The 17383-nt window shown below is 45.2% G+C and overlaps 1 protein-coding gene across 3 annotated transcripts in view; it reads right to left on the bottom strand.

The window, feature by feature from the left end:
• The window catches only part of MAPKBP1 (mitogen-activated protein kinase binding protein 1), a 128956-nt gene that overhangs the window by 43491 nt on the left and 68082 nt on the right, over positions 1–17383 (bottom strand). For all 3 annotated transcript variants that reach the window (XM_045015411.1, XM_045015413.1, XM_045015412.1), the window contains 4 exons: positions 7297–7359; positions 6432–6489; positions 2933–3103; positions 84–221 (listed from right to left, as the gene is read on the bottom strand). In XM_045015411.1, coding sequence (XP_044871346.1) covers positions 84–221; positions 2933–3103; positions 6432–6489; positions 7297–7359 — 430 coding nt within the window. The remainder of the gene's footprint in view (positions 1–83; positions 222–2932; positions 3104–6431; positions 6490–7296; positions 7360–17383) is intronic.

The raw sequence follows: 17383 nt of genomic DNA, 5'->3' as shown, positions 1-17383 counted from the left end.
GAACTAGCTTATGCCATTATAGAAGCCACAAAGGCCCCCGCTCACTGCTGCTTCTTTATACTTCTCCTGTCCCCAGCTCTCACCTTGGAGGTTTTACTGTCATCCAGGTACCAGAACTTGATGTGGCGGTTGCCAGCTGTGACGAAGTAACTGCAGTCCTCTGAAAATGACACTGCTGTCACTTTGCTGGACACCTTGTTGGCCGCCACCACGATGTTTTTCTGGAAAGACAATTGTTTCAATAGCTCAAGTGTCTTGCTCAATAGCCTGTGTATAAGGCGGCTCATTTCAGCTACAGGCGTTATGTACGGCAGGCACAGATTCAACGTCTTTCTGAACACAGGCTGGGAGGGTGAATCATCTGCCAAACCTTCCACTACTTTATGGTGCTCTGGCAGTTTGGACGTCACACTTTTACATTCAGTCCTACTACTACATTGTCTCAGCCACATAATGGTTCTCAGGTCAGTAGTGCCTATAGTAACATGGTCATCTGCACCTTGGCTATTTCATAATCACAGGGCACTCCGAACAAAACATACTTCCCTTTCTAAACAGTGAAAGCACATGCAGGCCAATACGGGCTGGAAGTTTTTTTAGCCCCAGGGCAGCAAGTTGGAGGGGGGCACTGCTCAGGATGGGCAGTAGGTATTTTCCACAGGGAAACACCATAAATCTTTCCACCTGGGGAGTGGAAGAGAAGTCATAGGGCAAGAGGAGAGGTGAACATGCTGCTTCTGTCCAGCCCTAGGGAAAAGAAACAGAGCAGCTACACCTGCAGTGATTTTCCCCTTCATGCACATCAAATAACCGAGGGAAGAGGGGGTGCAGGAATGGTATTTCCAAGGATTAGTGGCAGAGAGTGGATTCAAAGATCTTGCCTCTCTCTCCTCTCCCTCGTGAGTTTAAATTCTTGATCTATTTCCTGCAGTACTCAGTTGTCAACCAGACACTCACTCTGATCAACATTTCAATTTCCCATTCCTCCCTCAGAAAGTCATGAGCCCCACTTCCCCCTTCCTTCCACTAGCAGCCCTCCAAGCTAGCCCGCCCTCAGCTTAGAAGTTGTCTCATTCGGCTCAGAAGCTGTCTCATTCCAGAGGCCTTGTCGGAGATCAGCACCAGAGCACTCTCAGAGGGGTAGGAGAGTGGAGAAGGCTAGACTCTGCCACCAGCAGCAAAGCAGCATTCTTGGGCCCAGACTCCAGGGCCTCTTGCACAGCTTCCCCCCAAACAGCAAATGCACCCAGAGCCCTCCCTGTCCTCACCATCAGGGCGGCTGCTGTGGCCTTTCCCCATTTGGAAACTAGGGAGCACCTCAGATAACACTTGGTTGCTTCAGCTTGACCAAACATCTGGGTCAGTCTCCCAGACTGGAAGATGGGGATATCACAGCAGCCGTTCCTATGACCCTATGCTTGAGGAATGATGGTCTTCTGGTTAAGGCACTGCACTGGGACTTGGGAGATCTGGGATCAGTTCCTGATTCCGCCACTGATTTCCCCTGTGACTTTGGGCAAGGGTTCTGGAAGATACGCTTTAGTCAAACAAGTCATTGGGCTCAATACAAAGGTAACGGTGGAAATTTAATGGCCTGTGATAGACAGGTCAGACTAGATGATCTAGTGGTCCCTTCAGGCCTTAAACTATGAATCTATGAAAAATCTCTCAGTGCATCAGTTCCCCATCTGTAAAATGGGGATAATAATACTTCCCTTCTCCTGCCCCATCTGTCTTGTCCATTTAGACTGTAAGCTCTTTGTTGCAGGCACTGACTAACTGTTTTTTCTACAGCGCCTGGCACAATGGGACCTTGCTGTCGGGGAAATCTCTAGGCACTACTGTAACATAAATAATAGTAGGAGAGAAGAGACCATAAAAATCTTGATTGTTGAGGTACAGCATTAAATCCCAGCCTTACTCTACATTACATCCATCTTCAAATCATTATTTCTGTGTGCCTCATTGAGAAGAACTTGAAGACTGAACACTGGATTTTCAATGACCACAAGGACACCAATGTTTTAATGTTAAGTTACTTGTCTACCAGATTAGAAGCAGGACAAAAACACTAGCTGATATAGGAGATGATCATGAAAAGACAGAATCTGAACTGTAGAATGAGAAAGGGGATGGAATGGTTAACAATATTTCAAGGGAACATTGACCTACAGCTGCATAACATGATTAACAGATATGGATATAAAAAAAAAATGTAAGATGGCTCCCAGAGAGGACTGGTTACCTGCAGAGGTACAGGAAGCTGACTCAAACTTGTGAGAATGTGATTGTCCAGTTCTATTGCTAACATGGAGGTCCCCCTAGCAGATACATGTTTATCACTGTCATCATCAAATATTTATATAATGCTGTAAATTCACATAGTGCTTTAAAGCACGGCCTTTATTCCAACATAACATGGCCCCTCAAGTACTATTATGGCCACTGTCACAGTCAAAACTGATCACCTCCATACAACCGCACTCAAGTTACTTTTTAGGTGAGTATCTAGTCCCCCCCTCCTTCCCTCGGTTTACGATGTTTCCATCTCAAAACACAACAAAAGCAAATTGTTCTCCAGCATTTGTAACGTGGATCCCTCAACCAAAGTAAAACAGATTCCTCCGCACTCCACAATCTTAGTTTGAATCAGTTTTCAACAGTCCTCTGGAAAAAACACAGAGTATGACAAAGCCTAGCAGCCTTCTGACTGGCCAGGAAGATGTCACATATTCTTGAGAACAATATTGCACTGGTTCCTTGAGGATGGACTAGATGATCCAATCTCCATCCATCTCTAACTTGTCTGATTGTATGAATGTCAAAAGGAGCAGAGAATGAAAGAGCTATAACCAGATTTATCCCCAGACCATCTTTGGCCTTGCACAACATGGCTTTTCCTACCATTAAGCTGATCTTCTTGCACACTTACCTTCCATGACCACACGTTGACAATCATGTCGTGCTGGTACCCCACTGAGACAATGTACTTGGAGCTGGGGGAGAATGCCACACAGGCCACACCATACTTGTGTTCTTGGAGCTCAGCCACCTGGGTCCGTTCAGCCACGTCCCACACCCGAACGGCTGGCATGTGCCCACTCTGAAGGGGTGATTCGGAGACAGAGAGCAGTGAACATAACTTGTAAGGCTAGCGGCGATGGATTCAGATATGCAACATCCCCACACATTTTTCCAAAACACACACAACTTGGAAGCCAATCCAGGACTAGATCACAGCTCAACCCATAGGCATTCTATGGCCATTTACAGCGGAAGTCAGAAGTTTAATGAATTTGCCGATTTCAGCAGATAACTGAAAGGGATAATAAAAAACCCAAAAACCAAGAAAGTGGATCAACATTTTGCACACATCTCTATTCTCTGTAATGGAAACCAGTAATACATGGTGACCTTTAGAGCTCTCAATACAGGTCCCAATGGCCAGGTGTTCACAACACAAAAACTTACACTGTCACACTCAATGGCAATTTCTTTGGAAATTAGCAATCTTCTCATTCCAAAGGTAGTCACTCCATGTTACATTTGAGGCACATAGATAGGGCAGTGTCGGGTGAAATGCACTCCCCTTCTTGCTGCACTTGTTCTGTGGATAAACAGTCTCTACCGATGTCAATGCAGCACCTTTTGCCAGCACTAAGTCTCCCTGAAAAATCATTTATTTAGTTATTTAAAAGTACCCTTTATTTTACAAGACCAGCCGAAATCCTTGCCAAGTATATGATTAACAGAGAAACCCTACTCAACAGCTTCCTCAAGATTTCACATGGAAGCCTGTCAAAAAGTAGCCTGCAAGATAAGATCTCCATGGCAACAAGGCAAAATGGTGTCTTTTCCAGTTAGGGTAAAGCAAGTCACTTGCTCACCTGAAGGAGTGGCATGCTTGATTGAAAATCAAAACCTCAAACACGGAATGCAAGACATTTAACTGTCTTGCTTTGCAGCTTTACCTAGAATGTGACTGGCCTGGGAAAGCACAGTGGTCAGATTTTAATTTACTCAGCTCAGCTTTCACCCTGACTGACAGAGTTCTGTCCTCAAGGTACAGTCAAGATGGTACAAAAGTCAATACAGCTATTCTGCAAAGCACTTACACTAGTTAAGAAACCAACCTCTAAATCTTCAGCCCCCGGAGACTTTAACAAATTCAATACACTTTAAATAATTGAAAAGACGCTACCACCAGTGAGGTCTATCAACTCCCATGGGACAAGCAATTTATTCCTATATGGAAAGCCGCCATCTCCTCAGCATTTGAGATACTCAGACCAGAGCTAATACATATGGAGGGATGAGGGTCAGCCTCCATGCTCTCACTGAAGAAAATCCAGCCATGCACCAATTTAATGTCACTAGGCGGAACTGGTACACTGAGCCTGCAAGATTCAGACTTTACAAGCTGATCACTCTTTAGTCAGCTATTACCAGTCTATACTAACTGCAGAACTTCAGGAGCAGTACTAAGAAAAGATTAAGTGCTGCCATCAGCAGGGGGCACTACATGACAAGATGAACACTCAAAATTAATGCTTTTGAGAGGACCCACAGAAATGGCTGCAGAGCTGGTCAAAAATGGTAAATTATATGCTGCAACACAACTCAAATTAAATGAAAATTTGCCACTTCATTCTGAATTTTCCAGTTCTGTTGTAGTTTTGCAGCACAAAGTTTCTAATAAAAAAGTTGTGTGTTGTATCAGTGGGAAAATAACCACTAAAGTTTTTACTCTGCCGTTCCACCCCTTAATGGTGGGGGAGGGGGGGAGTGAAAGTGGTGTTTTCCCCACCAAAATAAAAATAAAAAAAAACTTTTGAAAACAAATCTCAATTTTCATTTTGAAATTTTTAATTGAAAAATGAAACTTCAACCAAAACAAAAATTCTTTTGGACAAAAAATAAAACCTATAAGAATAATTTTCAGCCAGCTCTGCTCTGTAGGTATAACCCACTGGTAAGTGTCTCTTACAGGTCCTCCTCTGTGCCTGATGCATAAGGGGAGAAGCCTGGCACAGCCTAACTAACAAGTTAACTTCACCAGCTTGGTCAACACACTGGGGATTGAACCAGGGTCATCCAGAGCTTAAAGTATGAGCTGCTACAGCTTAAGACAGTGGGCTCTAGCTGAGGGTGCAACAGACTTGTATTTACAGCTGGGTAAATAATTGATTTTTCAGTTTGATGGCTAAACCAAACCAAATCAAACCAAACCAACAAAAACCCTCGAAAATTTTCAGGGGCAAAGGGAAGGAATCATTTCAAGTCAAAATATTTAATTCAACCTGAAATGAAACATTTCGTAATAGGGCATTTCACCCTTTTGTGGTATAATTTTAATTAGGTACATTTCAAAATGAAATGTCATTTTGAAGCAAAGAATCAAAACGTTTTGACTTTTTCAGAATTTTCCCCTCTTTTTTGGTCTGAAACTATTAGCTGAATTTGACCCGACCCTGCATTTTTCAGCAAATAAACTGTTAGCCGAAATTTTTTTTTTTTGCCAACTTCTACTCCTATCTTCCAAGTACTGGGCACAGAGAGAGAGACTGGTGACACACACATTCACCAGTAAGTTACAACATACTGGAGTTGGATGACAAGTAGTCAGAGACACATGACAGCAAGCTGAGCATGACCAAAAGGGGACAGGGAGACATTTTTGTGTGTTTCTAGCATCTAACAACTGCAAATTCATTACATGTACAGGATGCACTTTGCACTTCTAACTCAGCACAGAACCCACAATACAGCCAGCCTTGTTCTCCCTTTATGCACCTTTGAAAGGAGAAAGCATGTCGCCAGTAATGAAGCATGCACTGCCAAACCCCTGGGCACTGGCCCCTTTATCACTACTCTGGAAGCTCCATTCCACAGGCACTTTTCACTCTCCACTATATTGTTACGGTCTTGGCTCACTCCCTGAAATCCTAAGGGATGCAACCCTAAACTCAACCCAGCCACTAGAAACTTCCAGTTCCCATCCCTCACTCCTTCCCCTATGTTAATAGGTAGAGCAGCGCCCAATATCTTCAGCTAATCTCCACCCTGCCATTGGCAAAAGGAGTCTGTCCCAGGAGCTTCACCTGCCTCGATCTGGGCAGACAGAACGTTTGGAAAACCCTTTCAATATGAGCTTAAGGAGAGAACCAGTAACGAGGCTGGCTGATGCTAAGATGAATCAGTGGGTGAGAGCAAAAACCACATTTCCCCATATAAGGGCAGTGCAGAGGCACAGTTAGGGTCTCTCTTTGGATAGTCTATGGGCCAAAACCCTGTCAAAAAGGATACAGGATTTAATTAAACTCAAGTCCCCCCTCTCCCCCCCCACACTTGCCCATTTCCCGTTCTACAGCAGCCACACTTCTTCCCGGCCTGCAGACATGTACCTGTTTTAAACAATTTTCAGCACTTACCTCTCCAGTAACCAGGTACTTTCCATCAGGGGAGAAAGCAAGAGCTGTAATCGTCTTCCTAAAACAGAGACAGGAGGACACTGTGAGGTGGTGCCTGGTATCTGGTTTCAGTTCAGTCTGTCATGACTGGAGAATGGAGAGGGTGAGCAGATATCCTAATATTATCGAGACAGTCCCAATATTAGAGGATTTGTCTTTTATATAGGACCCTACTACCCCCTGCCCCATCCCAATTTTTCACACTTGCTATCTGATCACCCGAAGGTGGGGGGCGAGGGGGGAGCGGGAAGAGGAGGAGGAGGATGTGACTGGAAAGAGGCCCACAACACATGTAATAACTTGACAATGGTTTTGTTTCCCCACAGGCTGAACACATGGATTCCCTGTAGCCCAAGCCCCTTGCAGTGTGTCTGAGGCACAGAAAGGGTTTCACAGCTATGGGGTTATGGTCCTCTGGCCCCTGCCTGCCAACTAGAGGACGAGGTGTCAGTCAGTCCTGCTCTAAACCAAGGCTACAACCTCAGGGAAAGAATAATGCAAGTCCCACGGAGTTCAAGTAAAACATCCTCCATGTCATTCCTTACAGCAGTTCCACATGGCAATGTAGTATTTATGAGCTTTTCCCTGCCATCATTGCTACAACTTTCCCCACAGTAACTCATATTAAGGAGGAGCTAGGGTTAAATTAGCAGGCAACTTCTCCCCACAACCACTAGTCCCACACCAGTGAGTTTAGGACTCTCTATCTCTGGGCACCGTTATCCCCAGCAACTCTTATAGTTTGCTAGAGCCAGAAAGAGGACTCCAAATTCACCTCTCAAGTGATACGAGGCCAGCTGTCTGTGTATGTCTGAGTTTCACTCACCTGGAGCTGTTTAGAATATGGTGTTGCTTATTTTTCCTAGGGTTGAAGAGCACGACAACACACCTAGAAGAACAGAAGGACAAAAAGAAGTTGACAGAACAGCCTGTGGGTATCATAACGTGCTCTATCCCCTTGTCCTTGGCAGAAGAATGAACGACAGCCTGGCACATCTGTCCCACTCCTACCCAGCTAGCTGGAAAACGCAAAGGGAGTTTGGGGGATAATCACAAATCACTCCTCTGTGGAGTGCTATAAATAATCACCTTTCCAGGGGCTGTGAGCCCTGAATCTCTTACCACTCACAAGCTAGACAGAAAGAAAGGTGAGTTAGGAAAGTCTGTGTGACAGCCCCATGATTCTGTCCCCTCTCCCCAGACATAAGAATGACTCTACATTCTGGGCACCAAAACAGGATGTCTAGACCTGAGTGGGAAGGTAGGGAGCCAGGAAAGAGGGGTAGCTCTCAGAGAAAAGAGCTGGGCATCTTCTCTCCAGTGACTTTCTGTATAGCTTTCCATCAACCGTATCCTGCCAGGCACTGCCATTAACAGTTTAGATTCTGCCTTCCCCTTACCCCTGCACCTTCAGCCAGGCCCTGAATGTCAGGACAATGACTGGGACTAGCTCAGCATGGTCCCAGACAGGAATGATCTTTTGTGTAGTATGGCTCTTGCCTCTAGCACAGACAGGACAGAAAAGGCCTCAGTTTGGGCCAAGAGTTCATTAGCCAGTCAGAAAACAAGAGGCACAGTGCAAGAGCCCATTCGCTTTGGAGACAAATGAAAAAATAAATAGCTTCCTCTGGGGCTGTCTAGAAATCAGCCAGAGGAGGAACTCTAGAAACCAGGGTGGGCAAACTTTTTGGCCCAAGGGCCACATCTGGGTGTGAAGATTGTATGGCAGGCCATGAATGCTCACAAAATTGGGGGTTGGGTGCGATAGGGGGTGAGGGCGCCGGCTGGGGGTGTGGGCTCTGGGGTGGGGCCAGAAATGAGGAGTTCAGCGTGTGGGAGGGGAGGGGTGGGGCAGTGGGTTTGGGTGCGGGGGAGGGCTCTGACTGGGGATACAGACTCTGGGGTAGGGCTAGGGATGAGGGGTTGGAGGTTCAGGAGGGTGCTCTGGGCTGGGACCAAGGGGGTCAGGGTGAGGGAGGGGGTCAGGCTCCAGGGTGCGCTTACCTCAAGCAGCGGTAAGCTCCTGAGGCTCCTACGCGGAGGTGCAGCCAGGTCGCTCGGCGCACTGACTCCTCTGCAGGTGCTGCCTCTGCAGCTCCCATTGGCCATGGTTCCTGGCCAATGGGAGCTGTGGGGATGGCGCTTGGGGTGGGGGCAGTGTGCAGAGCTCCCAGCTGCCCCTATGCATAGGAACTGGAGTGGGGACATGCTACTATTTCTGGGAGCTGAGCAGAACTACAGCACGTGCAGAGCGGGGCAAGCCCTGGACCCTGCTCCCTGGCATGAGCTCGGGGGCCAGATTAAAACATCTGAAGGACCCGATGTGGCTCCCAGGCCGGAGTTTGCCCACCCCTGCTAGAAACAAACAGTTGTGACCACCTCCCCATGGTAATCAATATAATCACCTCCACCACAAAACTTATGGTCCACCATTCTGGAGGAGCAGGAAAGGGGAGATTCCCCCAAAATTACTGACAAAGCCAGGAGTCTCACTCTTAGCATGCCGCAATGACTCTGCTGCCACACAAGTCTGCGTATGATCCAGAACACATTCTCTCCCCTTCCCCACCCTCCATCAGTGAAAAAACTCTATGGATCATTTTCAACACAGGGCAGAAGAGAACGCATCTCTGCCAGGGCCCCATCACATAACATAGGGGCAAAGGAACCAACCCTGTGAAAACTCAGGGTCTCAGAAGTGGAAAGACGTGCCCCTGCCCAGGAAAGACAACAATTCTCAGCGACAAGATGATCCTCCCTCCCACCTGGTAAGCAAATTCATTCCTTGCATGGAACTGTACCATCAATGCCTTCAAAATAATTAGGGGGCTGGAGCACATGTCTTACAAGGAGAGTTTGAGGGAACTGGGCTTATTTAGTCTGCAGCAGAGAAGAGTGAGGGGGCATTTGATAGCAGCCTTCAACTATCTGAAGGGGGGTTCCAAAGAGGATGGAGCTAGGCTGTGCTCAGTGGTGGCAGATGACAGAACAAGGAGATCTCAAGTTGCAGTGTGGGGAGGTCTAGGTTGGATATTAAGAAAAACTATTTCACTTGAAGGGTGATGAAGCACTGGAATGGGTTAACTAGGGAGGAGGTGGAATCTCCATCCTTAGAGGTTTTTAAGGCCTGACTTGACAAAGCCCTGGCTGGGATGATTTAGTTGGTGTTGGTCCTGCTTTGAGCAGGGGATTGGACTACATGACCTCCTGATGTCTCTTCCAACTCTATCTTCTATGATTCTATGATTCAAAGAACTCAGACTCAGCAGGGCAGCTCCTCATAACTGCATTTCTCTCTTCCCCATATGAATACCCCTCACATAGGACTGCAACATGAGGGAGACCCAGTTCAAGGGCTATAGGGACTTGCTAGAGATGGCTAAAACAGCACTTGTGACATCCTTTGTCTTAAAGAGAGGAGTGACATTGACTTCTGACATGGAAATACATCGCTCCTACTGTCTCCTGGCAAAAGCACAAGCAGTGGCAGCTGTAGAAGAGGGAAACACTTGGGGAAAGCTGGCAGCCTCTACAATGGCTAGGTATGACTGCGGCTCCTCTCCACTATTTGAGGATGCATCACAGCATGAAGAGAGTCCCCCTCCCCACAAACATGCAGGGAACACCTCAAAAGCTTCACCAGTTTTGCAGTGTTGCTACTTAGCTGTGCCACACCCTATAGCTCTCCCCTCCACTGCTGTGCCATTAGGATGTTGGGCAATACAGGACTCTGAGGTTCAGAAAATCCCTGGTATAGACAAGGCCTTCAGACAGAGCTGACTACACTAGTGCAAATCACAGCTTATATCCTGCCTATAACAGGGGTTTGCACTAGCACATGACCAGCCATCCATGTCTGTCACTGGGGGAAATCCCTGGGGTAGATAAGGCCTACAGATTGGAGCAGGGAGCACAGTACCAAATGCTGGAGAGATATTGCTGTTTCATTATGCAGTCTACACTCTACAAATCCCACCAAAAGCCTCATCCAATAGAAAAGGCAGAAGTTCTCACATATGAGCTTTTAAACAGAAGTAATCGAGCCTCACTGTCACACCACTGGGCTCACACAAGAAGAACTTTACAGGGGTGTCCCTCCAATCTGTTCTCTTTTCAGTTACCTCAGCAGTGGTAAGAAATCCCCTGCCATGAGCTCGGCGCCAGCTGGAAAAGCCTGTAGCCACAACATTTCTCCAGGCACTGACATGTCGTAACAAACTCTTGTCCGACCCACACTGTTGCCTCTCACTTGGTCTGACAGGGTTGCCCGCCAGGAACAATACAAGTTATGAAATGGAATAGACACCATAAAGAGGTGCAGACACTCCAACACCTCAGGCCCAATACTACTGACCGATGCTGTCACACTGTTAACATCACTGCCTCATAGCAGACACCACCATAGGGCACTGAAGTTTTAACCTCCAATTCACCAGCTTACAAAAACCAGCTTCCTTCGTTAGAACTAGCGCAAGTTTCCACCCAATGTTTTCCCCAAAAGTAGGCTGTGTGCCTGCTAAATGTTCTACCCATGCCCAGGTAAAATACATCTGCTGTGCTGAACATACAGGCATTCAACAACATTTACCAGTATGCTAGTGGGGCAGTACTAATGGTACAGGTAACCTGGTTATCCAGCAGTGAAAGTGTTTTAAAGAGATTTAGTAAAGAGTAAAAAGCACAGAAGGATCTAATTTAGCATGACCAGTCACTCCAGTTTCAGGTCTGATCTACTCTATTTTACCTCTGAAGGCTTCATGTAAAGAGGCAGGTGGTCTGTGACCCATTAACAATTCAGGGAAGGTTAAGCCACTCAAATCATGAGCTATGAAATAGTACATTAGCAGATGGGAAAATCTGTGTAATCCTTAGCTTCAGGCAATCAGAAAAAACAAAGAAATCCCACTATATGAAGCAAGGTAGGCTTAATGGACCAAAGTCGTCCCTCGTGCAACTTAGAAGAATTACACCCGGGAGAATTTTGGTCCATTAAATCTTCAGAAAACAGTATGGAGAATTGAGGGTAGATGTGATATCCAGGTAGAATCATTTCTGTGCAGCGGGTTTTTTAATATTAAGTTCCTTTGTGTTTTATGATTAGGGACATTTGCATGAAAACAGGACCGTTGGGTACGTCCACACTTCAATCACTACAGCGGCTGTAGCGCTTCAGCATAGACACTACCGAAATGCCAACAGGAGGAGTTCTCCCATTTGCACAGGTATTCCACCTCCCTGAGATGCGGTAGCTAGGTTGACGGAAGATAGCACTTTCTACACCATGGGTTGGATCAGCATAGCTATGTCTCACAGTAGTGTGCCCCTGAGAGATGCAGCTATGCTGATGTACATTACCAGTGTAGACCAGCCCTTTGTGCTATTTTCTCGAAGAAACAATTTAAAAATTAAAGACGTGCAAGAAGATATAATGGTCTTCAAACCAAGCAGGCAAATCCATAAAGCAAGCATTTCCTAGAATAGCTCAGCAAATGGGTATGATCCTGGCAGGGCCAACTCCAGACCCCAGCGCACCAAGTGCACGCTTGGGGTGGCATTTTGCCGGCAGGGCGGCAGCCGGCTCCGGCGGACCTTCCGCAGTCATGCCTGCAGGAGGTCCACCGGAGCCGCGGGACCAGTGGACCTCCCGCAGGCATGACTGCGGAGGGTCCGCTGGTACCGCGGCTTCGGTGGACCTCCCGCAGGCATGACTGCGGAGGGTTCACTGGTCCCGCGGCTCGGGTGGACCTCCCGCAGGCATGCCAGCGGATGCTCGACCGGAGCCGCAGGACCAGCGGAACCTCCGCAGGCATGTCTGCAAGAGGTTCCCCAGGAGCCGCGGTACCGGCGACCGTCAGAGCGAGCCCTGTGGCGTGCCACCCTGCTTGGGGCAGCGGGATTCCTAGAGCCGCCCCTGGATCCTGGGTTTTGCTGGTATTCTTACCTTAAGCAACTAAGCCCACAGTTACTTACAAACAAACTTAGGCCTTACACCTCCAGAGTTGGCTATTCCCAGGGCTTCTCTCTGCAGGACTTCCTGTCACTCCTTTTAGCTCTTTTCCCTCATCAAAGAGGCTCAAACTCCTGTGCTGAGGCTAGTAAGTCCCACCACCATGCCAGCCTGCCAGGGGTAGTCAGCCAAATAGTTCCCGACCTTCACACAAGGGTGTAACACCTGACTGCCAGTCACAAGCAGATTTTTTAAAAGTAACTCTGAAATGTAATCCATGAAAATATATGAACACGTGCCACACCCTTCCACCCACACAAAAACACCACTGCCAGTTAACAAGGAACAAGACATATCCCATTGCTACACTGCCGGAGGGCTGAATTTCACAGAAGTTACGTTTCATGGCAATCTTGTCATACTGTTCTAGTTTTATAAAGACTCCACCCACATTTTAGGTTGTTTTAACCAATAGGATTGCAGTATGCAAATAAACTAAAGTTAATTATATGACGCATGCTTAAATACAAGAGCAGGAGCCAGGAACTCCTGAATTCTAATCTGGCTCTCCTTCTGAATCTCTCTGTGGCCTTGGGAACTTCTCTAGCCCTCTCGGTGCTAGATTGCTGCATCATTTCAAAGGGTACTACAAAAAATTTTTCTCTCTCCTGCTGATAATAGCTTATCTTAATTAATTAGCCTCTTACAATTGGTATGGCTACTTCCACCTTTTCATGTTCTCTGTACGTATATATATTTCTTACTATATGTTCCAGTCCATGCATCCAATGAAGTGGGCTGTAGCCCACGAAAGCTTATGCTCAAATAAATTTGTTAGTCTCTAAGGTGCCACAAGTACTCCTGTTCTTTTTACAGTTAAAAGAATAAATTGTGCTAGCAAAGTTTAACTGTTCACTGTGGCCACATTTACCCTCCTAGTTTCTGCTACCCAGTTCAGTCTGCATCCACACTGAAGTCCTGCCAACCCTTGGGATGCAGTGCATTACAGTTTTGCTGAGGTCCATGTTCAACAGTGTCTGAAACAGCTTCCCAAAGCAGGGTTTGTGGGAGAGCCTAGAAAGTACTGTGGGATTGTGCAATGTATGAGTAAAATATATTGCTCAAGTCAATATAGGAAAATAGAAACTGCTATACTGTGACAGATCACTGGTCCACCTAGTGCACTATCTTGTTTCTAACCCATACAAGACTACATGGACATCATGAATCCTGACATATATCATTCAAGTTTGCCTGAGTGAATTTTACTCTGTCAACAGTTCACAACAAGCTTTATATGAACACTTTATTATTTAAATACAGAAAAGCATCCATCTAGCCGTCTGCATGTTTAGTTTTTGTAAGATTCTGTTTGTTCAGTGTTGTGCTACCAGTGGGTAGAAAAAAATAGTGTTGATATTTTCACACTTTGAGCCCAATTCAGTTGGGCCAAGTACATCAAACCACCACTTTTTCTAGTGCCCCCATCAGTTTCTACAGAAATTAAGCCTTGAAATTTAAATTAAAAAAAAAAATCCCAACCAATATATTTCTGAAGAAAACTTTCTAGGTGTGTCCCAATGAGAGCTTACAAATACAGACAAAACAAACAATAGTTCCGAAAGGGGCTTGCACTGTTTCCATGCAATAGAGTACTTGCTCTGGTGTCTGATGAGAGTTTAAAAGGTCAACATTATTAACTAGTTCACCGCTGATCATTTTAGCAGAAGTATCCAGCCACCATGGGATTGTGGGCAAGGCTCACATAGATTAACGACGTCATATTTTCCTCCCAGTCTGAACCCTGTTTTGCTGTCAAAGACATTTATGAAACTATTCACTGCTGAGTGACAGGATTATTGCTGCCTAAGTGATGTCCTAGCTGATCTAGTATCTAGCTCCTTTGCACGCTGAAGCTATTGGCAACAACACGCTCTTGTAAAGATTTTATTTCTAGGGCTACTGTGCCATACCCTCAACCATGCATTACACCATCCTAGTGGCAACATGTATCATGTATCGTGGCTTTTAAAAAAAAAAGAAAGAAAGAAATCAGAAGTTGGCTTTGGAATCTCTGATGGATCTAGTGTTTCTTTGTGAAGCACTTGGTGACCTTCAGACAAAAAGCGTTATGTAGGTGCCTTGTTTTATTTCAAAGGAGCCCATGTGCGGAGTAGTAACTGGTTCTTGATGCAAAGGGGAGGCAATACATCTGTGTTACCATCAGACCCTCCTCCAAGGCTCTTGCAGAGAAGTTGAACTTTCTCCAGCAGGGATGGCAGGGAGCCACTTTGGAGTAGCGGGTGTGTAAGTGGGAGACACTTTGGAGAGTTTTCCGTCAGCATGTGGCAGACAGGCCCCTTAGCACTGTGCACACTCCATGTGTGCTGGGGATCAGTGCAAGGAGGGTTAGCAGGAAACCTACAGAGAAGAAGCAAGCACCTCTGGCAAAGGGAAAAAACAAGGAGGCAGTTTCCCTAGGCTAAATTTAGGAGTGGAATGGAAAGGAATCAGACGTCAATATCACATTTACACACAGCATCTGACTCACTAAGTCACCAGCACTCCCCCCCCCCCACACACACACTTTCTTCTTCCTCTGCTCATACCAGTCCCGCTTCTTGCTCTTCTTCCCAAATCCGTCTCCCTCAGTATTTCACTTTCCCTCTCATTATCCTCACATCTGTTCCCCTGGCCCATCTCTCTAGTCTCTGCTGCCCCTTCCCCCAACTCTCCCCCACTTCCCCAGTAAGCTAATAAAAAGCAGATTTTGTAAGAAGTCTGTTTTCTTCCTCCTCCCTCCCTGCCCACTCCCACCCTCCCTAGGGGGTATGAAAAGATTAAGAGACAATTATAGATTTCTTTCCAAAGCGATTCATCAACTCTGCCTTGCTTTATCTCACAGGACAGATGACTAGAGGCAGAGTTCATGGGACAAGTTCCTCCCCAGTCCCTCTCAATTTGGGCCATAAACTGAGGTGGCAGAGAAGAAAACAAGCTCTATTCAGACACCATTCAAACCCTGGCTCATCCTGGCTCCTCTTTCTGATTATTATCCCCCTTGGGCCCTTGCACATTCCTGCAAGAGTAAATGAAGAGAACAAGTGGCCCCGTCAACTTCTCACTGGTCACTTCCATGACTTCTTGCTCATTCACCGCTCTTCCAGTCATGCCCATCTTCCCTCACCCCAACAAAGCAGAATAGTTTCCCAATTCACAAAACACATCCCCATGCCTTGATGAGAACCAAACCTTTTCACCCGGTGCTAGTTGTCAGGGGAATCTTGATCAGATTAAGATGGTGTCAGTAAAAGCTGGTGATAATTTTCCATGTGGCAACATTCCCTGCCAACAAGTTCCTTTAATTCACGGCCAGTGCTGTGCGGGGGTTAGCTGTGATGGGACGTGTCAGTGGGGAGGATGTGCATGCACATCACATGTGAAATACCTATTCATCTATGTCAATGAAATGGATTTGGATGAGAAAGGCAGATCTACGGAGAGATTAAGACATGGGTGTCACAGCATGAGCACCATGAGCCCTGGAGCTGATTGCATCATATCGCGGCCAGGAAGATTTGCTGGAGAATACCACCAGGATTGGTTGCAGCCACAGAAGGGCTACAGTTAGTTAGATTCATGCTGCACACTTCAAAGAGACCAAAATAGATTAGCAGGAAACGACACCTAAATAAGAAGCCCAGCACAAAACAAAGGGATTAATTGTATTTTAAAAGTTGCTAAGCTCATAAATTGGAGATTACATGTTATTAAGCATGAGCACTGTGTAACCTAGGGCAGTAAGGCTCCCAGTGGGAATTTATTGTTTTAAAACAAGGTGGATAAAAACCAATGATTTAAAAAACAAAAAACAAAAACACGGATTTTTTTTTAAATCGGATTTTTTTGATATAATGCTTTTTGAGGAAAAAACCAATTTAAAGATAGTTTTAATTAAGATACATTATAGCTCAAAGATCTCTCATCATGGAATAGGGATTATAAATTCTATTTCTATAGTATGAGACAATATATTCATGTAATGTTTAAGAAAAGTTTTGTAAATGAGTTCCAATAGTTCATGGATTAGGGACTCTATTTTATGGGGTTCCAGTGGCTTCTGTACAGATTATTTAGGTTGATCTTTCTATCTATCCAATGGGACTCAGTGCTCAGTCTAGAAGGTACCATCAGAGATGCTTAGTTTTGCAGTTCTCAAACTGGATTTGTCTCCAGAGGTAACATGCTTGTTAACAGCAAAAATGTTTTTGAATAAATAAATAATATATAGAGGTGAGAAATAACAGATGATCTCAACCCTATTGTCCTTCTGCAAATTTGTGTACACAGAGTCAATTCCTTACCTCTCTCTAAAAGTGCAAAGTTTCAAAAAGTTCAATGAATAGAAGATTGTTGGGGGCGGAATAGATCTGGACAAGGAGAAGTCTGCAGATAAATGGGAGAAGCGAGGAACATATGCTTATTTTGTTAAAATATTGTATATTTGCTGTTGAAGAAAAATCCTGAATACTTAACGTTGTTGTTTTAGTTAAATAAAACAATTTAAATGTCTGTGTGGTGATGTTCTCCTCCTAATACAGCATGGCAAGAAAATCCTCCAAATATTAATGATTAACCTGTTGAATTGGAGATAGTTCATCTCTCAAGGACTTCATAAATATCTGCTTCAATTACCTTTGGTAAATGAAATAATCAAACAATCATTCATTTTCTGATATAGCTGTAAAACTAATCTGAAAAGTTTTCAAAATAAATCACTGTTTAAAAATGTATAATGTGTACCTTCTAAAAATGAAACCTACATCTATCTCTGAGCTGTGAAGAATGTCTATTAAGTTTATAACAACCAACAAGAATGCACTTTTATGTAGAAATCCATGATTAAATCGTGTCTTCCTGACTAATGATTTAAATCATGATTTAAATCAAATTGATTTAAATCAGA

The sequence above is a fragment of the Mauremys mutica genome, chromosome 4 (assembly GCF_020497125.1).
Source record: "Mauremys mutica isolate MM-2020 ecotype Southern chromosome 4, ASM2049712v1, whole genome shotgun sequence".
NCBI classification, from domain to species: Eukaryota; Metazoa; Chordata; order Testudines; family Geoemydidae; genus Mauremys; species Mauremys mutica.
This window is presented reverse-complemented; position numbering and strand designations above follow the sequence as displayed.